The sequence below is a fragment of the Notothenia rossii genome (assembly GCF_949606895.1).
Source record: "Notothenia rossii genome assembly, chromosome: 9".
In the NCBI taxonomy this organism is placed as follows: Eukaryota; Metazoa; Chordata; class Actinopteri; order Perciformes; family Nototheniidae; genus Notothenia; species Notothenia rossii.
In genome coordinates this window covers 67,082,446-67,103,529 of record NC_136907.1, presented here as the reverse complement: position 1 = coordinate 67,103,529, position 21,084 = coordinate 67,082,446, and the positions used below count along the sequence as shown (strand labels likewise).

Sequence of the window (21,084 nt, the reverse complement as noted above, 5' to 3'; positions counted from 1 at the left end):
ATGGAGCAGAGGAGACTCCCTAGAGGTTAGAGCCCTTTCCCAATGCAGGGAAGCTCACCTTCCACAAAAAGTGAAGCGACCGCGCAGGTCCCCTCTGCCTCACAGGAGTATGTTCCCCTGTCCTCAGCAGACACATGGCTAATGTACAAGCGAGCCACATTCCAGTCCTGCTCCACTACCACCCTTCGGCCGTCAGGCTGTAATGGCTGCCCATCTTTTTTCCACTGAGGCTTGACCGGCCGTGAGAACTGGCAGATGAACTCAGCCGGTTGGTTTTCGAGCACCCGAATGTCCTCCAGCTCGCTCACCACTTCAACTGTGGGATCTGAGGTTAGGGTCAGGGGTCAAAGGGTCAGGGTTTGACCAATAGATATAAAGATAAGCGCAGGGCATGACCAATGACGCATGGGCTTTATAAACCCCAAGCGCATTTTCAGTGATGTGAGTTATTTCAATATGTTTTATGTCAAGAAAAAATTGTACTTGACGTGATACAGTATTTTTTTAATGGCCACACTATGGTCCCATGTGAGGACAGAAAATGAGTAGGGGGTCAAAAAGCCCAACCGTCAAGATTGAGGCATTGGTCACAATCAAGGGCCAAATGGGGGAATATACATGTCAAACTCATAAGGCGCGTGTGGGGAGGTTAGAGTTTTTAGTGCTTGAAAGTTAGGGGCAGGCCTTGATGGGATGGGATAGTTAAGGTAAATGAGTATTCAACAGCAGCCGGCCTGCTTGGATGGGTGGGTGGAGCAGCAATTTCTTAAAATAACATTGTGTCAATATTTAGTGATTTGCTACTAAAATCATCAAAATAATTGTCATTACCAGGGTACGCGTACACTTTGAGCTGCACGTCTAACCATATAATAATCACTATCATGCTTTAAGTTCCTACTCTAAAAACGTAACTGATTGGGCGATCCTGAATCAGGACGTTTCTTCCAAAAATGCTGTCTTTCAAAGATTCGAAGGCTTAATTGTCATATGCACAGTACAGTGTAGACATGGCAATGAACATCTTAAGTCCCAACATAACTAATCTCTTCTTGCAAACAGACAAGAGCGCTTTCAATGCAACGTTACGCACAGTCATTCAAATCCATCAGTGTTCCTACGATATGTGTGGGGGAAACTTCTGAAGCCATTGGAGTCAGAACTCAGAGAGACACGAGGAGAGCTGGAACTTTGATGGCAAACACTGATGGTTTATTTGGAGCTTCGGCAGGATAATTCACAAGACATGTCACGGGCCACGGGTTGACCACACGGTTGAGATGCCACAATCAATTCTCAAGAGCTCTTCTGTAGTTCCAGGTTTTAACTAGTTCGGAGTGTAATAATCAACATTCAGTGAGACTAAACAAATATGGACCCTGAATCTAACGAGAGCTGTCGTCCATAGAAAAGAATGTGCCACGGAACCTACGTTCTGAAGGATTATTTGAATTATTTGAAGGATTAAAGTAACGTGTTATGGCAGGAAAGTTAAATCTGGTATATTCATTTTAATGTCACCTTATATATATTCATGTGTGTTAAATTTGAAGGGACAAAGTATCTTTTCCCTCCCCCAATGTATTGAGGTGAAGTCCTTGTGTTTAGAGAAGAGATGGGAGCAGGGGACACCCTTATTTGGGAATAGGGCCAAGATGCTGGAATGTTTCCCTCGTAAAAGAAGGATGTGCGTTACACAATCTTGTAGCAGATGTGTGTGTGTTTTCATTGCAGTAAATATAAGTGCTACATGATTACTGGTCAACTATACCTCTGTTCTTATTCTTTCATGTGTGGGTACTAAATGGCTACAAACATTGTGGAGAAATTAGCTTAAACATCTTTTATTACTCTATATGAAATGGAAGCAGTTTTTTATGACAGGGACGAGAGAGTTGGGGGAGGGGACACATTCCGAAGAGTTTCAGCATGTCAATTATCAGGGGAATCGACTTGTTTTCAATAGATGTGTGTGGTTGGTTACTTTGTATTAATAATAACAGTATGTGTAAAGGAAGCTGGAAATATACAATGTGAAACCTTTTATTTGAAGTAAAGATGTGAACAATAGCTCAAACAAATGGAAGGGCCATAGGTAGGCCTGTGTGAAGTTTGACTATTTGAAAAGCATCTCTAATACTGCTTAAGAGCATAGGTAATGTGTTCCTCGTTGTTATTGATATGAAAGTAATTAACATGTATTACGTATATTTAGCCAACTATAACAACTATATCTTAAAACATACTTTTAACTTGTGTGTGGCAGCCTGAGGCGGGAAGATGGACACAGGGACAAAGGGCCATAAAGGGGATGTGTGTGTGCTGGCTACAAGATGTGAAATAAGATAGGGAAACTTGTTGTTGAGAGCAGGTTCGTACCAGACACCAAAAGGTGTCTGGTCTTCGTCAAACTGAATGAGACTTTTTGTTTCCGGGTTTTTTCTGCTGTGTCGCACTGATTGGGTTCGACAGGCCATGTGTTGGTCTCTGCCAATAAGATGACCTCGGGGGGAAAGCCCGCACACACCTCCTCCTGTGTTTTAGTATGAAAGCCTGTGTTTTCCTTTGGTTCGCGCTCTTGTTTTTCACCGGCCGTTCCTGAGACCTGTCTCACACGGTGGTAGAACCTGAGCCCGGAGTACTCTGCAGAGTGCTTCGTGATTTCTTTGTATTTGTATCGTTACTGTTTATCATTAAAGCAAGATTATTGTTTAACTTGTATTCTGGTGTTTCTTAATCCCTTCCTTTTCACGAATTCACCCAGCTTATCAAACGACACACGGAGACGAGGTGGGTTTCAACATCCTCCAAATCTCCAACAGTTCCTAAAAAGAAGGACTTCTAGATGTCTCTGAATAATAAACTATCTCATGTCATAACAGCAATGCGCCCAAGCTTCCCCTCCTTAAGAGAGATAGCAGCAATACCCTAGGCCGTAGACCTATGCCATGGGAAAGGAGACAGTGAAAAGAGAAAATGATGAACTGTGTCAAAGGTTGAATACCTAAGCAAATTATTCCCCAACAGTATGCACTTTGATTTTAGAAAATAGCCTACCTTGATATGGCAACACTGTTAAGGAAAGATGTGGCCAAATGGAGCCAATGATGCTAACAAGTACCATCAAGTCAGTTTCACCACCAAGGCTGGACATGTTGCCAGTCAATCACAGGAGTGCCACAAACAGCGAACAACCATTAATGCTCATATTCACAATTTGAATTAAAGTCACCAAATTAACCTAAGCTCCGTGTCCTCGTTCCATTATTAAAATGAAAAGATGGTAATTTTTTTTTTTTCATTGGCACATCTTACTGGTTTAATTATCTTTGAGTTTTTAAACTACCATACTCAAATAAAACTGTGCTGTGGTGCTGCACCCGGTGGCGAGTTTTAATTGTATCAAAGCATACAGCATGGGGTAATCAATTGCCATCATTATTATTCTTATTAATGAAATTAGGAAAAATGCGGCCCATGCATGAGGAAGCAATGCAATGGAAAAAAATATCCACTTTTAATCCATTGGAAAACATTTTTAAAAAAGGGACCCTGCAGAAAACATTAGAATTCAATGAATATTTACTCATATTCAACAAGACCATTTTCGCCAAATTATAATTGGTTGATTTCAAGTTGCCAACTTCGGAAATGTTATACATTTAAGTTTCTAACATATTAGTTTAAAATGCTGACAAATATTGTCATCACTTACATTGTATAATGGGTAGATAAAAACACAACTACTGTGTTTTCAAGAAGAATTTCAATTTTAGGAGTGAAACGTATAATTACAATTCTGCAGGGTCAATAATGAGACTGAAAGCCTCCTTATCTGAGTCTCTAATTACTGATTAGCTTTACAATATGATACCTTTGACTAAGAGCTTGGCTGTAGATGTTAAACTGCCAGCTTCGAATGCGACAGTGCCAGAGTCATCGGTGGCCAGGTTCTTTAAGGTGAGTGTGTGGATGTTGCCCGGGTTCAGCCCTATTTCACTAAAGGGGCTGTTCTCCAGCAAGGTGCCATCCAGCCACCACTGCACCTTGTGAGGGGCCCTACCAGACAGCTGGCAGGAGAAGGTTGCCCATTCCCCAACAAAGACGTCAGTGGTCTTAAGACCACACACAAAGGAAACTTCTTTCGCTGTTGAGTGAAAACATATCATATGGGGACACTGAGCCTCAGAGACAGAGAAGATTATTTAAGATAGATTTTTTTTTAAAAACATGCAATATCACAAGTAACAAAGACGTAGGCAAGTCTTAAGAACAGACCTACTATTCTATTGCAAGAATATATTGAAGAATACAGCCACATTTAAACCTTACTGTCAGTGAAATCGAAGATTGATGAAACAGATTTGAAATAGGCTACCTTGCACTGCCAAAGAAGCCGTGGTGAGCTGGTCTCCCGCATCACAGGTGTAGTAGCCACTGTCCTCGGGCTCCACGTTCCGTATGCAGAGCTCTTGAATGCATCTTTCCTGCTTCATCTCAAACTGCTTACCGGGCTTGAGAACCAGGCCTCCTTTCCTCCACTCCACAGGAACACCTGGCTTAGACAGCTCGCAGTGCAGGGTAACATCATCACCCTCTACGGCATCGTGGTTCTTGAGCTCCTTGCGGAAGGACACGGGGGCACCTGGTCAAAATTTAAAATAGGAAAGTTTGGGATCAGATGTGGTGAAGGAGAGTTGGGCTTCTGATAGTTGAGATGAGACAAACATCTCTTGACAAAAAGTTTAGCTGATGACAAGGATGCCAGGCTTGGTGTGTGGTTTAGGCATGTGGAAGTTCACATTTCAGCTGGTTATTTCAATCCGTCATCCCCATTCGAGAATGGGGTCAACACTTTTTGTGTTTTGTGGCATCGGTCTTTACCTTGCACAGTCAAGGTGGAGTCACACTGTGCATCTCCAGTGTCACACGTGTACGTTCCTGAGTCCTCAGGCACCAGGTTGTTGATACTAAGCTGGTGAAGAGCTCCGTTACTCTTCAGGTCGTACTTGAGACCTGCTTGGATGGCCGTGTTGTCCCTCTTCCAGGTGACAGAAGCCTTGGTGTCAGAGATGGTGCAGGCCAGAGTGACAGTTTCACCCTCTACTGCCGAAGTGTTGTGTGGTTTCTCTAGTATTAGCACTGTAAATATGGGAAACGCAAAACTCAAATTGATAATGGAAGCAGTTTTAACGTTTCCCTCACCTCACAAACGTGGTGATAATTAGTTTAAAGTTTTCAAGTATTTAAGGTTAGAATTACGTATTGAAAACAATGCCTGTTCTGCAATAACTACAATTTAGAGCTGTTAAGTAGTTTAAATTATTAAATTAGGATATCTTTGTTAGCATAAGCATGAAAGAATAACATGCTAAAGTTAGAATGTTGATGAAGATGATGCCAGCATATTTCGATTTGCCAAGACAAAGCTGTTTGGAGGTTGATGGAGATGGATGTGAGGAGCGACCGTGCCGTCTCCTTTACCTTTGGGCTTCTCCTCCACCAGAAGACAGGCCACAGTCTTCTCTTCTCCCAACACGAAGGCAACATCTCCAGATTCATCTGTGGTCACCATCTTCAGGGTCAGTCGGTGCACTGTGCCATGGCTGCTCATTTGATTCAGGTCATTATTCTGGAGGAGGTTATCTGCAAGCCACCATTCGCTGTTTGTCACGCCTGGGTGTGACAACTCCACCTCAAAGACAGCATCCTGCCCCGTTGTCACAGTAACATCGCTGAGTTCTCGAGTGATGCGAACATGTGCTGAGGGTGAATGGGATGATGGAAGTGATCAGATCTCTTGAGCTTCCAGAAGGCATCAGTAACAAGGTGTCCAAGAATCTCTTTTTAATCCCTATATACAACCTGATGCCACAAGTTTGATCATGGAACATGGATTCTGACTTTAATCATTTATTGACCACACAAACCTGAACAAACGCCGATTCAAATCCAGTAACTATATCTCTAATTTGGTGACCTACAAATGGCAGTACTAGTAAGTACTAACAAAAATAGTAGAAAACTGAGCCAACGCCGGAATATTTAAGTAAAGCTCTCACCACATGCCAACTATGACATCACACTTAAACTTAAAGATTGTAAACTCCATGAGTAAGATGCTGAGGAGATCTGATCCAGTTCTTATTAATGGGATGGATGAATGTAAAAGGAACTTCAGGAAGGGTGATGACAAGAGAGACACAGATGAGATGCTCTGTTACCTTTCACGGTCAGGGTAGCTGTACTGTTCTTGTCCCCAGTTTCGCAGGTATATTCTCCGCTATCCTTCACATCCAGCTTGTGTATCACCAGGATGTGCGTTGTAGCGGTTTGCTCCAAACTGTACTTCTGCCCATGGATGAGCACAGTGGAGTCTTTCAGCCAGGTCACCTTGCAGTCGGGGCTGGAAGTCTCGCAGGACAGGCTGGCTTTGTCTCCTTCAATGGCCTCTTGACTTTCCAGCTCCTTCTTGAATGTTGCAGGAGCGGCTGCCAGAAAGAGGTTAATTAATTAAGATGACAAATATCGAAGATTTATTTGGTAACAACAGCCATCGCAAAAAACAGTCCTCATAGGCAACAGCAGCATGAAAAGAACTGTAAGGCCACTGGTTTATCTACACTCCATTTTGAAGTTTTAGCGGGAAAAAAAATCTGCAATGAATGTATCTATAAACATATTTCTAGGCAAATTATTTGTCTGTTCAATGAATGAATGGCCTTGCGGTACATAATGTCTACCGTTTCCGAGAACAATTTAAAAAAAAACAGAGGAAGAGTGTTAAGATTTTTTTTTAAATACAAATCCACACTTTTTATGGGGATTCCTCCAGAGCACAATAAAAAGTGGGGATGAAATGAGGGTAGGAAGATGGGAGAGGAAATGAAACAAGATTTCCAGGCTCGAATCAACTCCTAGACATTGTGAACACAGCATCTTAAACACCTTGCCCTACAGTACACAACAAACAAACAATATCAATTGTTGATTAATATCACATGGTTAATCACTGGGTGTGTCAGGCTGAATACAGATTAAATAGTGTACAGGGAAAAAAGTGCAGAAAAGTTACAATATACAAGAATTTCGAGGAAACACACTTTAACATGTTGAAAATAATGGGAGATGTTCAAGGTTGTTGGTAGTGGAAAAGGAGGAAGATGAATACACATGCATACACTGTAGACATATGACGGTATATGCAGTTAAGTGCAGATTAAATACAAATTAAAGGGTGGGATATATGAATGCATAACGAGTCAGTATGAAGTGAAAAGAAAGAAAATCACAAGCATCCATGTGTTGGCATGCTTGTTGAAGAAATAGAGGGAATGCGTTCCACAAGAAAGACGATAAAGGCAAGTAAACTGTCCAAATGTTACGGGAGAAACAAAGTCGCAAGGATGAATACTCGTCCTCATAGGCAATGCATAATATTTATCTTACCTTTGACTGTCAAAGAAGCAGTTGAAGTGTGGTTACCCACTGTGAAAGTGACTGTTCCCGAGTCAGCCGTGGTCACGCCCCGGAGTTTGAGGCTGTGTACGCAGCCCTCAGACTTGATCAGGTTCATCTCGTTATTCTGTAGTGGGACATCCTGGAGTTTCCACTGGGCCAGAGGTGCCTCCTCACGAGAAACCCGACATTCAAAGCGAACATCGTCACCCTGGTACACAACGCAGCTCTCCAAGAACTTCAGTATTGTAACCTCGACCTCTGTTTGAAAGATACATTTCAGAAGAATAGTTACTTATTTGTTCAGTGAAGTTCTTGACAAAGACATAGTTCAAGCTGGTCAGATTGTGATCAAAGTGTGATTAAATATATAAGGAGTATTGTGAGTAGCAAGTGAAGAAAAGAAAGTAAAAGTTGTGTTATTGTTTGTGATAAGCGACTACAGACAGGCACAAATAACGGGAAGAGATGAGTGATCAAGAGCAACAGAAAAGTGCTTCTGTCAATATCTACAAGTGCTTTGAGAACAGGGAAGAATAAGGACACGTGTGGGATGAGAAATAACACTGGAATATTTATATGCAATCAAGTCTAAAGTGAAAATAGGACATCCAGATGAAAGGTTGATGCACTTCATGCTCAAGTGTTGGAGTGATGAAGGACACATTGGAAGAAGTGACTCCAGAGGGTGCATGAAAAGGTCAGTCTTAAATAGACAGCTCCTACCCTGCACACTCAGGACAGCTGAAGTCCTCTGGTTTCCTGCATCACAAGAATATTCTCCTGAGTCAGCTCCTCGCAGTTTATAGATGACAAGCTCAACTACAGTCCCTTCCTGTTTCAGATGAAACTTGCTGCTGGATGCCAGCACCCTGTCTCCAAACCTCCAGACAACACTGGCTCCCGGCTTTGTGGTTTTACAGCGAAGACTAGCGCTCTCCCCTTCCTTTCTTATAAGGTTCTGCAGCTGGGTTTTGAAAAGGACAGGCTGGGCTGCAGGGGAGGAAGTGGAGGCGGAACAACTTAGGACAACCAAGACTTATGTTTGATATTTACATTACATTATTTTGTCTTTGGTCAATTCATTGGCAACTCAATTATCGTAACTACAAACAACAAGGTTTATTCAGCAGGCATACCCTTCACAGCTAGTTGGGCAGTGCTTTGATGGGCACCAGTGTCACATGTGTAACTCCCAGCATCCTCTGGGTCTACATCATGGATTACAAGTGATGCAAGGTGACCCGTTTGTCTGATTTCATACTTGGCGCAAGGACAAAGACCAAGTTCTCCTTTCCTCCACTCCAAAGGAACACCAGGTTTGGAAAGCTCACAGTGCAGGGTCACACTGTCCTCCTCATCGGCCGTTTGGCTTTCAAGATCTTTTGTGAAAATGACTGGGGAAGCTGATGAATGAAAGGAAACAACTAGATTTGTATCTGCTGTACAAAGTCAAGAATGGGTGAGATAAAGAAGAATGACTTAAAAGATGAAATGAAAGACTTGATGGAGGAAGAAGACAATGTTGAAGTGGTATCCATCCTACCATTTACTACAAGAGAGGCGGAGCTTATCGTGTCGTCTGAACAGCACGAGTAGCTTCCTGTATCTTCAAGTCTCAAGTTGAAGATCTGTAGCTCATAACAACATCCTGTTTGTTTCATTTGGTACTTTTCTCCACAACTCAGCACCTGAGTTTCCTTCTTCCACTCAACAGGGAGGCCGGGTTTAGAAAGCTCACAGTGCAGAGTGACAATGTCTTCCTCCTCAGCCTCTTGACTCATCAGATCTTGAATGACTGTGACTGGAAGAACTGTGGATTTAATCAGTTAGATAAGATGAAGACTAAGGGATGTCATGTTTAACTTACCTGACTCTATATTTGTATTTTTGCAAAAGTAAAAACAAAGAAAATAAAACCATACAAGACCTGATATGCCCATTTTCATATATTACACACATTCAACAACACGGGTGCACAGCCATTGATCCCTATTCCCATTATAAGCAAGGGTCCACCTAAGCATTTACCAAGCGTTTCATAGCATATAGATCTGAATTTCTTCCTTTTACACGTCGACAACATGAAATGTGGCATTCGCGAGTCAATACGACATCAGAAACAAGCCAGACTGATTTCCCATCAAACAAAAATCGACAAGGAAAACACATCAAAACTTACACAATGTGCGGTTGCCACAAAACATCTACCTTGTTCTTTGGTATCCAGCTTTGAAAGCTCTGGATTTGTGATGACTTCAGAAACAGCAGGCTTTTCAATCTCTGCAGGTGTGATTTATTTAGTTACACGTAATATATCTACTGAAGTAAACACAGAGCAGCAAAATGAAACAATGATAGTGTAATTTACTAAATTGTCTAAAGTGATGTTGCCAAACTGATACGTTTTATACAAAAAACAACAAAATAAATTCCCCAATTTCTAACTTAGACATCCAAAAGAAATGTGCCATACTTTTGACAAAACCCTCAAGAAACAGGAAGTCATGTCTCAACAGCCTTTATGAGCTCATTCTTTCACAGCATGTGCTTGAGCAAAACCCAGCGCTCAAGAGAGTTTTATACACTCAATAGAACCAGTGTTCTTCACTATCACACATACCTTCAACCGTCTTTTTGGATTCCTTTTTGTCAGGTTCAACTTTGGAGATCACTTCTGGAGCTGGTGACTGCTTTACTGTATCTGAAGTTATTTGTAGACATAGAAAGTATGCTTGAATTCAACTTACATAAACTGGACTTTTTTTACACCATCGCAACATCAAAAGCAATGTGCCATACACGTTTTTAGAGCAACAATATCCATGACGACACAAAACCAACTCCATTGATTAAAAACGTACGCGTAGAGCCATGACCAAGAGCTTAGCCAACAGAGACAAAAGCTAACGAATGTGGGTTTATACCTTTGACTTTTTTGGAATCTAGTTTAGTTTCTATTCATCTCAATTAATTCATCTTAAGAGTATCAACTGAGTACAGATTTTCCGCAACACCTTGTACAATCAACTGTCATCTCTGACATTGTAGATTAAGTTACATCACATCATCAGAAATTCCACCCACAGCACAGCGATATACAAAGAAGGCTAAGCACATGTTCACAGGCCTCAAGACAGATTACGTCTCAAAAACCAACTTGTTTTAAGAAACAGTGACAATTATCTCCGGCTAAATAAAGGTTATTTTATGAAATAATAGCTGCGTACAAATCTGGTATTTGCTATAGTCTTTCACTCATGTCACGTTGGCTAAAAACCACAAGGAGCACAAACAGAATAACAAGGAACTGCTGTTGGAGGACAGTTAAGAAAAACATGACAACGATGGCCAGGCGTTAACACAAAAGCTAATATGGTACTACTGTATATATTAGCATCTCCCCCTGTATTCATATTGTGATATTCTGTTGACTAAACCTTAGAAACGTGTTTAACTGAAAATATTTATGTCCATTGCAAACCCCTTACTGCTACGACAAGCTACACCAAAACATGCTCTATAAGCCAAAAACTATTAGAAGAGACAGAACACCTAGTTTGACAACACAAAGACTGAGTCGGATGTGGTAAGAGACAACTTAGAAGCACAAGGCCGATATAGCTTCAATCATTGCATACCTTCTAGTGGCTCTTTGGTCCCCTGCCTCTTTGTGTCAGCAGCTGTTCCAGCAACCATCTTCTCAACTGGGATAAAACACAACAATAACCTCACAATGTTGCAGTGATGAAATATATATCCTTAAGACAACAGCCAGCCATGAGAACGGAAAGCAATCAAAAATCATTAACGCTTCAAGTAAAAACCTCTCACAGATCATTATCAATAATCCAACACGCAGCAGCATGCCAACACAGATGTGCCAAAGTACCATACACATAGAATCAAAATATCCAAGACTCAACATAAAACTGGAGAAACAAAGCATTAAAACATTAAAATCCGACTTAAAAAATACAATATCAGCATTTGCCACAAAACAGAATTGACAGAATAGCAACAAGGCCTAACGAGAAAACAAAAGCCACTTTCTTATATTTAATGGTAAATCCAAACTGAACTGCCTGCTCCCTCCATATTTCCAGTTCTTCTTTGTCTACAAACTTTAAAACTAAATCTGGAATAAAACAAATAACAACCATGCTTAGTATTGACAGATGTCACAGTATCCGACAGAAGCTATGCAAGCATGTTTCTTATTACCTTCCCCTGCAACTTTAAGCTCTTGAGAATCCTTATGTACCTCCACTTTGAGGAGCTGCTGTTGAGGAGTCTGTCCAGTAGGTGGCAGTGTTACAGCTATGACATTGAACAAAGAGACACCAGAGATAACCACAGATGTTGAAATAGATTAAAACCATGTATAGCCTTAAAGCATTTTTGTAATGAACCAACACAATTCTGTTTGATAACATGTCAGCAGCACAGAACAATAACCTGAAGACAACAGCCAAAAGAAAGCCAGTAAAGCACACAACTGACCCTTTACAACAGAAAATGTTTAACATTCAACAAATAACTGATACGAACAAAGCACTTAAAAAACTGGACAAAATGGAGTATTTGCCACAAAATGGAGAACAGCAACAATAACGAGCGCTAACAAGAAAACGAAAGCCATCTTATCTATATATTTCCATTACATAATTTTCAAAACCAACGCCACAGACAGTTAAACAAACTGAGCGGCCTACATGTAGTCCCTCTATATGTTCCAGTTCTTCTTTTTTGTCAAGTGGGTCTTTCTAGGAGCCGGAAACTATATCTGGAATAAAACAAATGAAACGACCATGCTTACTGTATCCGACAGACACCATGCAGACACGTGTGCCATTACCTTCACCCCCCAGTTCAAGCTTTTGAGAATCTTTCTGATTCTCCTGTGTGAGGAGCTGCTGTTGAGGAGTCTGTCCAGTAGGGGGCAGTGTTACAGCTATGAAATTGAACACAACAAGACACCACAAAGATCCACAGCTGTTGAGATAGATTACAACTTTTTTTGGAGTTTATCACAATAGTAGCAAAAGGTTTGGTCAAAAAATATTTCAGTTTGATAATACCTGTCAGCAGCAAAGAACAATAACCTGAAGACAAGAGCCGAATAAGCCAGTAAAGCACATATAAACGCTAATGACCCTGTACAACCAGTCTAAAGATCTTTAACAATCAACAGGGAACTGGAACAAACAAAGCACTAAAACAACAGGATACAATTATGTATGTGCCACAAAATAGAACAGGGAAACAAACGAGGGATAACGAAACAAAAGCCAACTTCTGTATATATTTCTCACAATTATTAGGCAACATAACCAACAGCACAGACAGTTAAACAAACTGAGCGGCCTACTCCCTTAATAGTTTCTAATTCTTCTTTCTTGTTAAGTGTGTTTATCTAGAAGACTTAAAATCCATTATATCTGGAATAACTCAAATGACGACTATGCTTACTCTAACTGATAGACGCCATACAAACATGTGTCTCATTACCATCACTTCCCACTTGAGAATCTCCACGAATCTCCTGTTTGAGTTGCCGCTGTGGAGGAGTCTGTCCGGTAGTTGGCAGTGTCACAGCTATAAATTGAACATAGCATCAGACCCATAAAGTGCCTTAGGATAGCACTAGTGACATGTAATAACAGCTGACAACAAAGTCAGTCTCCATACAAAGTCAGTCTCCATGCAACAAAGTCAACGAGGCACCACAGATATCCATAGATGTTTAGATTGATCTTTTTTTTGTGTATACAAGCTTAAAAGATGACATTTACCAAGTGAATAAAAAAGCCACATTTAGCAGGCTGAATGAATAGCACAGGTTAGCTTGGAAATATAAACATGTGTAATTAATATATTAAACCTTAAAGCAATTCCATGAAGCAAAACAAAACACAATGTAAGTCAATTCATGACCAAACTACTTTCTATCAGATAACACCAGTCAGCAGCCAACACAAGATGTGACAGTTTTAAGAACTGAATAAATAGTCATTTGTTTTTCTCAATTTTGGCAGAACGAAGCAGTTCATTGGACTGATAATTGACAAATGGACATGGGTTAAATAACCAAGCAAAGCCAAGAATCTTCAGAGAATTACCTTCTACTGTCTCATTTATCTCTTGCTTCTTGTGCTCATCTTGAACAACTTTGGAGGGAGCTTCAGGGGCTTTTGCTGAAATAAAAATATCATATGGACATCATGCTGCATGAATGTAATGTCACCAACCAGTGACAATGCCTTACCTACATCATTTAATATAAAGACCTGAGCCCAGCTTCTATAACTGCCATAAACTCAAAGACCGTCAGAGGGCAAAGAATTATGCCAGACACAGGTTACTAATGCATATGTAAAATCAAAAGCAAACAATAGGTATGATTCCCAAAGCATCACTGTGCTATCAGCACAATTAGCACACAAAGCCTTCATTTCGTACATACACTGCAATCCAACAATCAATGAGGGAAAAGACCCACATAAACATTGCAAAGACATAACTATAACTCCAGGGGTGCATTGGACACACCAGAGGCACACAAAACTGCAGCCTAAAAACGGGTAAACTAAAAAGCCAAAACAAGGGAGGAATACATGTATCATAACCTATATAGGACTAAGGGTATAGGCCAGATTTAAGGGCAAGCTGCACTTAGCGACACAAAGACCACTATCAAAATCGACAGAGCACATAAAGCCAGAAGACAAGACAACAAATTGCCGTCCTCCAACCATACCTCCGATAGTTTCTTTGGACTCCTGACTCTTAGATTCTGGTTTAGAAGCTGAAGGAGGAGCTGCAAGCTTCAGAGCTGAGAGGAAACAATCTGATCTTAGAATGCTGTAACATGCTTGATCGTTTTAAGTATTTTTGCCATTATGATTAAAATAAAATAAAACATCAACTGAAATTTGAAAAATGTTTTGGAACAAGCATGACAAATAAAACACAGTTGATAGCTACAACACTGCATGCACAAACTGATCTGTTGGTGGAAATAGACAAGAACAGTTCACAGACCAGCAGACATGCATTATGAATCCTCAACACTCCTATCATTGATAACAGAAACAGACTGATGTTTTCTGATAGCAGTCCGTTTTGGCTGCTTCGTTCATTGTTTGTTTTGTAATCTCAAACACATTTTGAAGAGAAGATGAAAACTCAAAGTATATCACAGCGAAGAGCACAAAAAGGGATCAAGGCACAGTCATCCATCTATTCATCCAACACATACAACGGAAAAGACAACATCTGATGTACGACATCCACAAATATGCTGACATTTTGTGAGCCAGCAAACAGAAACAGAAAAGAACAACAAATGATAAAAAGCAACAGAAATGTTATCTTAAAATGAATCTTCAAGTACTTGTATCAAGACAAAAGTGTAACACAAATCTTTTCTCTAATCCAAATCAATGTTTAAAGTAGTTAACACATTTGAAAAGTACACCTAATTGTAGTGAATATCACCCAAGAAATCCCTGATCCTCCTACCATTGATCTTGACACTGGCTGTGGTCTTCAGGTCTCCACACACACAGCTGTAGTCTCCACTGTCTTCTGGCAGCACTTTGGTGATGAGGAGTTCATTCACAGAGGCCTCCTGCTTCACCTGGTACTTTTCTCCAGACTTCAGGACCTTTGTTCCCTTTTTCCACTCAACAGGGACTCCAGGTTTGGAGATCTCACAACGCAGAGTAACACTAGCTCCCTCCTCAGCCTCCCGGCTCTCCAGCTTCTGTTTGAAGGTCACTGGTTGGGCTGAGCATCAATTAGTTGGTTAGCAGTCAGTGGCATGACATCAAATATAACAATACAAATAAAACAAACACAGAACAAAGAACACAAAGACGGACAAGTTGCAACGCACAATGCCAGTCAGACTCAAAAACTGATATGTCTGAACATGTACACATAAGTGTTATTTTAACCAACGGAAATATTACTCGAACTGACACTTTAAAAATCCTCTTCCTACCATTGATCTTGACACTAGCTGTGGTCTTCAGGTCTCCACACACACAGCTGTAGTCTCCACTGTCTTCTGGCAGGACTTTGTTGATGAGGAGTTCATTCACAGAGGCCTCCTGCTTCACCTGGTACTTTTCTCCAGACTTCAGGACCTTTGTTCCCTTCTTCCACTCAACAGGGACTCCAGGTTTAGAGAGCTCACAATGCAGAGTAACACTAGCCCCCTCCACAGCCTCCCGGCTCTCCAGCTTCTGTTTGAAGGTCACTGGTTGGGCTGAGCATCAATTAGTTGGTTAGCAGTCAGTGGCATGACATCAAATATAACAATACAAACACAGAAGACAAACAATGACACATTGCAAAGCTCAATGAGATTCAGACAGAAAAAACCTGTCTTAATATGCAAGTTAAACTTTTGTTATGTATAGAACAACATTTTACAAGTTAAAATGTTGTTCTATTTATGAAAAAAAAAGTTAATTGAACCAACTGTGACATTCCTCCTCCTACCCTTAATGTTGACACTGGCTGTGGTCTTCAGGTCTCCACACAAACAGCTGTAGTCTCCACTGTCCTCTGGCAGCACTTTGGTGATGAGGAGTTCATTCACAGAGGCCTCCTGCTTCATCTGGTACTTTTCTCCAGACTTCAGGACCTTTGTTCCCTTCTTCCACTCAACGGGAACTCCAGGTTTGGAGAGCTCACAACGTAGAGTAACACTAGCCCCCTCCTCAGCCTCCCGGCTCTCCAATTTGAGTTTGAAGGTCACTGGTTGGGCTGAGCATCAATTAGTTTGTTAGAAGTCAGTGGCATAACATAAAATATAACAATATTAAACAAACACAGAACAAAGAAAACAAACAGGGACAGGTTGCAACGCACAATGACATTCAGACTGATATGTCTGACCATGTGCACATATAAGGTTATTCTATCCATATAAATTGTTACACAAACTGACACTTTAAAAATCCTCTTCCTACCATTGATCTTGACACTGGCTGTGGTCTTCAGGTCTCCACACACACAGCTGTAGTCTCCACTGTCCTCTGGCAGCACTTTGGTGATGAGGAGTTCATTCACAGAGGCCTCCTGCTTCACCTGGTACTTTTCTCCAGACTTCAGGACCTTTGTTCCCTTCTTCCACTCAATAGGGACTCCAGGTTTGGAGAGCTCACAACGCAGAGTAACACTAGCCCCCTCCTCAGCCTCCCGGCTCTCCAGCTTCTGTTTGAAGGTCACTGGTTGGGCTGAGCATCAATTAGTTGGTTAGCAGTCAGTGGCATGACATCAAATATAACAATACAAACACAGAAGACAAACAATGACACATTGCAAAGCTCAATGAGATTCAGACAGAAAAAACCTGTCTTAATATGCAAGTTAAACTTTTGTTATGTATAGAACAACATTTTACAAGTTAAAATGTTGTTCTATTTATGAAAAAAAAAGTTAATTGAACCAACTGTGACATTCCTCCTCCTACCCTTAATGTTGACACTGGCTGTGGTCTTCAGGTCTCCACACAAACAGCTGTAGTCTCCACTGTCCTCTGGCAGCACTTTGGTGATGAGGAGTTCATTCACAGAGGCCTCCTGCTTCATCTGGTACTTTTCTCCAGACTTCAGGACCTTTGTTCCCTTCTTCCACTCAACGGGAACTCCAGGTTTGGAGAGCTCACAACGTAGAGTAACACTAGCCCCCTCCTCAGCCTCCCGGCTCTCCAATTTGAGTTTGAAGGTCACTGGTTGGGCTGAGCATCAATTAGTTTGTTAGAAGTCAGTGGCATAACATAAAATATAACAATATTAAACAAACACAGAACAAAGAAAACAAACAGGGACAGGTTGCAACGCACAATGACATTCAGACTGATATGTCTGACCATGTGCACATATAAGGTTATTCTATCCATATAAATTGTTACACAAACTGACACTTTAAAAATCCTCTTCCTACCATTGATCTTGACACTGGCTGTGGTCTTCAGGTCTCCACACACACAGCTGTAGTCTCCACTGTCCTCTGGCAGCACTTTGGTGATGAGGAGTTCATTCACAGAGGCCTCCTGCTTCATCTGGTACTTTTCTCCAGACTTCAGGACCTTTGTTCCCTTCTTCCACTCAACAGGGACTCCAGGTTTGGAGAGCTCACAACGCAGAGTAACACTAGCCCCCTCCTCAGCCTCCCGGCTCTCCAGCTTCTGTTTGAAGGTCACTGGTTGGGCTGAGCATCAATTAGTTGGTTAGCAGTCAGTGGCATGACATCAAATATAACAATACAAACACAGAAGACAAACAATGACACATTGCAAAGCACAATGAGATTCAGACAGAAAAAACTTAATATGCAAATTAAGCTTTTGTTATGTATAGAACAACATTTTACAAGTTAAAATGTTGTTCTATTTATGAAAAAAAAAGTTAATTGAACCAACTGTAACATTCCTCTTCCTACCATTGATCTTGACACTGGCTGTGGTCTTCAGGTCTCCACACACACAGCTGTAGTCTCCACTGTCCTCTGGCAGCACTTTGTTGATGAGGAGTTCATTCACAGAGGCCTCCTGCTTCATCCTGTACTTTTCTCCAGACTTCAGGACCTTTGTTCCCTTCTTCCACTCAACGGGGACTCCAGGTTTGGAGAGCTCACAACGCAGAGTAACACTAGCCCCCTCCTCAGCCTCCCGGCTCTCCAGCTTCTGTTTGAAGGTCGGCGGCAGTGCTGTACAACCAATTTTTTATAACTTCAGGTGAAATAGTCTAAGAATATTTAAACAAAAACACGAGCAAGGCCAAAGTGGATCTGCTTTGGTAAATATTACATTTTTCTAAAACTCCATACCAGTGACTTTCACAGTTGCAGATGTCTTCTGGTCCCCGCACAAGCAAGAGTACTCTCCACTATCTTCAACCTCCAAATTCTTAATCTGAAGTTCACAAGAAGTCTCCTCCATCTTCATCTCATACTTCTCTCCTGCTTTGAGAATGTCAGAGCCTTTCTTCCACTGAACGCCATCAGCATGCTTCGATAGTTTGCAGCAGAGTTTCACCGACTCCCCTTCCTTTGTCCTCTGGTTGTTGAGCTTCTCTTTAAAATTGGCAGGCAGGGCTAGAATAAAATGAACAATGACTTGCTTGTATAAAACAGGAGGGTGAATTGTGTTGGGTTGAGTGATTGATGATGGAAAGTGATTAGAGGTGAAAATGATGTTGTCCCACTGGAATCATTCCACCGGTACGGATGATGCTCCTTTTACAAAAACAATCTCTCATTGCATTTTTAAATGCACAAAAAATGACAAACACAGGAAACATTCCTCGATGCAGTTTGTAGCCCTTGCATAACAAGACAATGCATTTGGTTTCAGGTCAATTTTAAACATTTGCACATACTGGTGGATGTCGTTCACAATTTGTGGATGTACAAACAGTCTGGCAATCATATAAACACCAAGACAAAGAAAACAACATAATGCTAACATGAAAGCAAAGCATCTTTTAATCAATTCAATCACAATGAAAAATACCGATCAGTAGAACTGACCAAGCAAACAAATGTAGAAGATTTCCCTTCAAAACTATGTTCACCCTTCCTTGGTTTTTTCACTATAACCAATTGGCCTTTTAAACATCAGAGCAAGGCCATACTGTGAGTAACGTCAACATTCATACAACTTACCTGAAACGTGTGTACATACAAACATGGGTACTTACCATTGACTGTCACCTTTGCCATGATCTTCGCCGTGCCCACGTCACACGTGTAGATATCGGTGTCTTTCTCCTCCAGCTGTTTGATGATCAGAGTTAGGACCCCCTCCTTCTGGGACATCTCATATCGACCTCCAGCCTTGAGCTCTGTGTGACCTTTAAGCCATACCACAGTGGATGGGGTTTGTGCAGTCTCACATTGCAAGGTCACGTTGCTCTTCTCCTCAGCTTGGCTGTCCTTCAGCTCTTTAGTGAATTTATGGATTCGCTCTGTAAAAAAAAAAAAAGAGCTTAATAAAGTATTTTGAATGTTAGGCACAGTAAAAATGTGAAGGATTAATCTGTTGTTTCAGAAAAAAAGATTATCTCAGATCTACACTTGTATTAAGACAAGGGTATGCTTGTTATCTTTCTTATGGGTTTCCATTTTATAATTAAAGTAAACAAATGATAAGTAAGTTTAACAATTTAGGTCCATGACTTACTTTATTCATTGTTTGTACCTGTGTAATGTTACTTTAAGAGAGTACTGTACTGCAGTTAAGGTGTTAACTTTGATATTGAGTGGAAGCTAGAATGTTGAGTCACACAGTTTTCCTACGATGTCCTGTCGTTAGTTGTTTTTATCATCCAGCAAAGTAAACTCTGTATTTGACATGCTTGTGGCGCATATACAATGAAACTTCTTCCATTGCCGCAATTACAGTTATCCTATATTTTGTAATTGAAATGCATTAGCCTCTGTGTGTCTTAGTGTTGTCTCTTAAATGCTCTAACATTGTCAAAGATTACGAGTCTTACCCTTGATTTCCAGCTTTTCTTTAGTGGTTGCACCTCCAACAACTTCACAACTGTACTCTCCGGAGTCTTGAGCTGAGACGTTATGGATCGTCAGCTTCATGACCTTTTCCTCTTGGCTGATGTCATACTTCTGGCTCTTTTTGATGACTTTGCCTTCCATGGACCAGTTTACAGTGAAACTAGCTTTTGTTACCTCACAGGTAAATACAGCATCTTCTCCTTGGGCAGCACTAACACTCTGTAGTCCTTTAGACACGGATGAAGCCTTGCCTGCAAAATGGGATGTTTAATTTCCTTACTTAATACCTTTGTTCATTTGTCTAGGCCTCTTAAATAGGTCGCTTACCTTCAACTTTTAATGTCGTTTTGGATTTAAGGTCTTTAATGTTCAAGACCACCTCTCCAGCGTCAGCAGGAGTCACATCCTTGATGGTCAGCATGTATTTGCGTCCTTTACTGGTGACTTTGAAGCGGCCTCCATCTGTGATAGTGTTTCCATTAAGAGTCCAGGAACACTCGTCTGTGCTCTCACGAGATAAGATGCACTCAAAGTTACATGAGTCTCCCTCATTCACCTCAGCCGACTTCAGCCATTTGGTAATTCCAATGGCAATCTCTACATTTGGGGAAAAGAGCATTGGCTAGTGAAGAGAACAAACTACACTATATGAATGAAACTGTGAAACATCTCAATAACAGTACCAACCTCTCACAGTGACCTTTGCTTTAGAAACCTCAGTTCCTAGATCACAACTGTAATCTCCAGCATCTTCTTTGGTGACGTCCTTGATGATCAGCCCCAAAGACTTGCCTGTGTGAAGGAGCTCATACTTTGATCCAGCCTTTAGGACTTTAACTTCTTTTCTCCATACAGGAGAAACCCTGGGCTTGGACGCCTCACACGCCAGAGTTATCATGCCCTTTTCCTCTCCAACGACATCATCCAGAGACTTGAGGAACACTGCTCGCTTCTCTGGAGGGACAATTGAGAATATAAATAATGAGTGACATGTACAATGTTCTGACAGCCTAGTCAGAATTGATTCTCAAAGCAGATAACTACACAATCTTAAGGTATGGTTTGATTTTGATTCCCCTCTTTAACCGGATA

The 21,084-nt window shown here is 41.1% G+C and overlaps 1 protein-coding gene across 21 annotated transcripts in view; it reads right to left on the bottom strand.

Annotated features, from left to right (window-relative positions):
- The window catches only part of obscnb (obscurin, cytoskeletal calmodulin and titin-interacting RhoGEF b), a 58,360-nt gene that overhangs the window by 17,882 nt on the left and 19,394 nt on the right, over window positions 1-21,084 (bottom strand). Inside the window, exons 31-57 of one of the 21 annotated variants that reach the window (XM_079650173.1) lie at window positions 20,680-20,946; window positions 20,320-20,589; window positions 19,974-20,243; window positions 19,176-19,442; window positions 18,304-18,570; window positions 17,917-18,183; window positions 17,419-17,685; window positions 16,946-17,212; window positions 16,443-16,709; window positions 15,970-16,236; window positions 15,467-15,733; window positions 14,983-15,249; window positions 14,219-14,293; window positions 13,581-13,655; window positions 12,970-13,056; window positions 12,317-12,412; window positions 11,683-11,778; window positions 11,100-11,165; window positions 10,082-10,162; window positions 9,670-9,741; window positions 7,450-7,719; window positions 6,225-6,491; window positions 5,485-5,763; window positions 4,885-5,142; window positions 4,379-4,645; window positions 3,875-4,147; window positions 59-325 (exon numbers count right to left, since the gene is read on the bottom strand). In XM_079650173.1, the coding sequence (XP_079506299.1) occupies window positions 59-325; window positions 3,875-4,147; window positions 4,379-4,645; window positions 4,885-5,142; window positions 5,485-5,763; window positions 6,225-6,491; window positions 7,450-7,719; window positions 9,670-9,741; window positions 10,082-10,162; window positions 11,100-11,165; window positions 11,683-11,778; window positions 12,317-12,412; window positions 12,970-13,056; window positions 13,581-13,655; window positions 14,219-14,293; window positions 14,983-15,249; window positions 15,467-15,733; window positions 15,970-16,236; window positions 16,443-16,709; window positions 16,946-17,212; window positions 17,419-17,685; window positions 17,917-18,183; window positions 18,304-18,570; window positions 19,176-19,442; window positions 19,974-20,243; window positions 20,320-20,589; window positions 20,680-20,946 (5,739 nt within the window). The remainder of the gene's footprint in view (window positions 1-58; window positions 326-3,874; window positions 4,148-4,378; window positions 4,646-4,884; window positions 5,143-5,484; window positions 5,764-6,224; window positions 6,492-7,449; window positions 7,720-9,669; window positions 9,742-10,081; window positions 10,163-11,099; window positions 11,166-11,682; window positions 11,779-12,316; window positions 12,413-12,969; window positions 13,057-13,580; window positions 13,656-14,218; window positions 14,294-14,982; window positions 15,250-15,466; window positions 15,734-15,969; window positions 16,237-16,442; window positions 16,710-16,945; window positions 17,213-17,418; window positions 17,686-17,916; window positions 18,184-18,303; window positions 18,571-19,175; window positions 19,443-19,973; window positions 20,244-20,319; window positions 20,590-20,679; window positions 20,947-21,084) is intronic. The other 20 variants (XM_079650188.1, XM_079650184.1, XM_079650190.1 and 17 more) reach the window with 20 other exon arrangements.